Raw genomic sequence first — 906 nt, 5'->3', positions numbered from 1 at the left:
CGGGTTCCGGTGCTCCCGGTGTTCCCGGTTGTCCCGGCGCTCCCGGCGGTCCCGGTTGTCCCGGTGATCCCGGAGCTCCCGGTTGTCCCGGTGTTCCCGGTTGTCCCCGTTGTCCCGGTGTTCCCGAAGGTCCCGGCGGTCCCGGTTGTCCCGGTGCTCCCGGTTGTCCCAGTTGTCCCGGCGGTCCCGGTGCTCCCGGTTGTCCCGGAGCTCCCGGTGCTCCGGGGCCGCGCTCAGCGGGTGCAGGGGCGGTCCCGGTGATCCGGTGATCCCGGAGCTCCCGGTTGTCCCGGTTGTCCCCGTGCTCCCGGTGCTCCCGAAGGTCCCGTTGTCCCGTTGTCCCGGCGGTCCCGGTGCTCCCGGAGCTCCCGGTTCTCCCGCAGCCGCTCTCAGCGGGTCCCCGCGGCGCCCTCGGCGGGCTCGGGGGCGAAGAGCTCCCGGTAGAGCGGGGGGAAGGCGGCAGCGAAGCCCGCGGGGTGGAGGCGGCGGAACGCCTGGAGCTGCTCCAGGTGCTGCGAGCACAGAGCGCGGAGCCGGCCCGGGGCGGGCAACTGCGGGGACACGGGGGGACACGGGGACGCGGCTGGCACCGCGGGGACACGGGGGGACATGGCTGGCACATCGGGGACACGGCTGGCACCGCGGGGACACGGGGGACACACGAGACACACGCGGGGACACGGGGGGACACGGGGGACATGGCGGGGACACGGCTGGCACCACGGGGACACAACAGGACATGCGCGGGGACACGGCTGGCACACACTCCCCCACCCACTGTCACCCTCAAAAGCCCGCGGACCCCCCGATGTCCCCCCGTGTCCCCCCGGTGTCCCCCCCGTGTCCCCCCAGTGTTCCCCCGTGTCCCCCCCGTCCCTCCCAATGTCTCCCCCGGTGTCCCCTCCC

General features: G+C 74.5%; 1 protein-coding gene across 1 annotated transcript; it reads right to left on the bottom strand.

Annotated features, from left to right (window-relative positions):
• Positions 1 to 13: 13 nt before the first annotated feature.
• LOC130588702 (collagen alpha-3(IV) chain-like) lies at positions 14 to 419 on the bottom strand (the record flags this gene model as incomplete). The annotated part of the gene is made up of 2 exons (XM_057389594.1): positions 14 to 219; positions 306 to 419. Coding segments are annotated over 2 exons (320 nt in total), but the record flags the coding sequence as incomplete, so codon positions are not given.
• Between the last annotated feature and the right edge of the window lie 487 nt (positions 420 to 906).

The sequence above is a fragment of the Malurus melanocephalus genome, unplaced genomic scaffold (genome assembly GCF_030028575.1).
Source record: "Malurus melanocephalus ecotype Western Australia unplaced genomic scaffold, MMel_1.1 scaffold_10424, whole genome shotgun sequence".
Taxonomy (NCBI): domain Eukaryota; kingdom Metazoa; phylum Chordata; class Aves; order Passeriformes; family Maluridae; genus Malurus; species Malurus melanocephalus.
The sequence above is the reverse complement of the archived record's forward strand: the minus strand, read 5'-3'. Positions and strand labels throughout refer to the sequence as shown.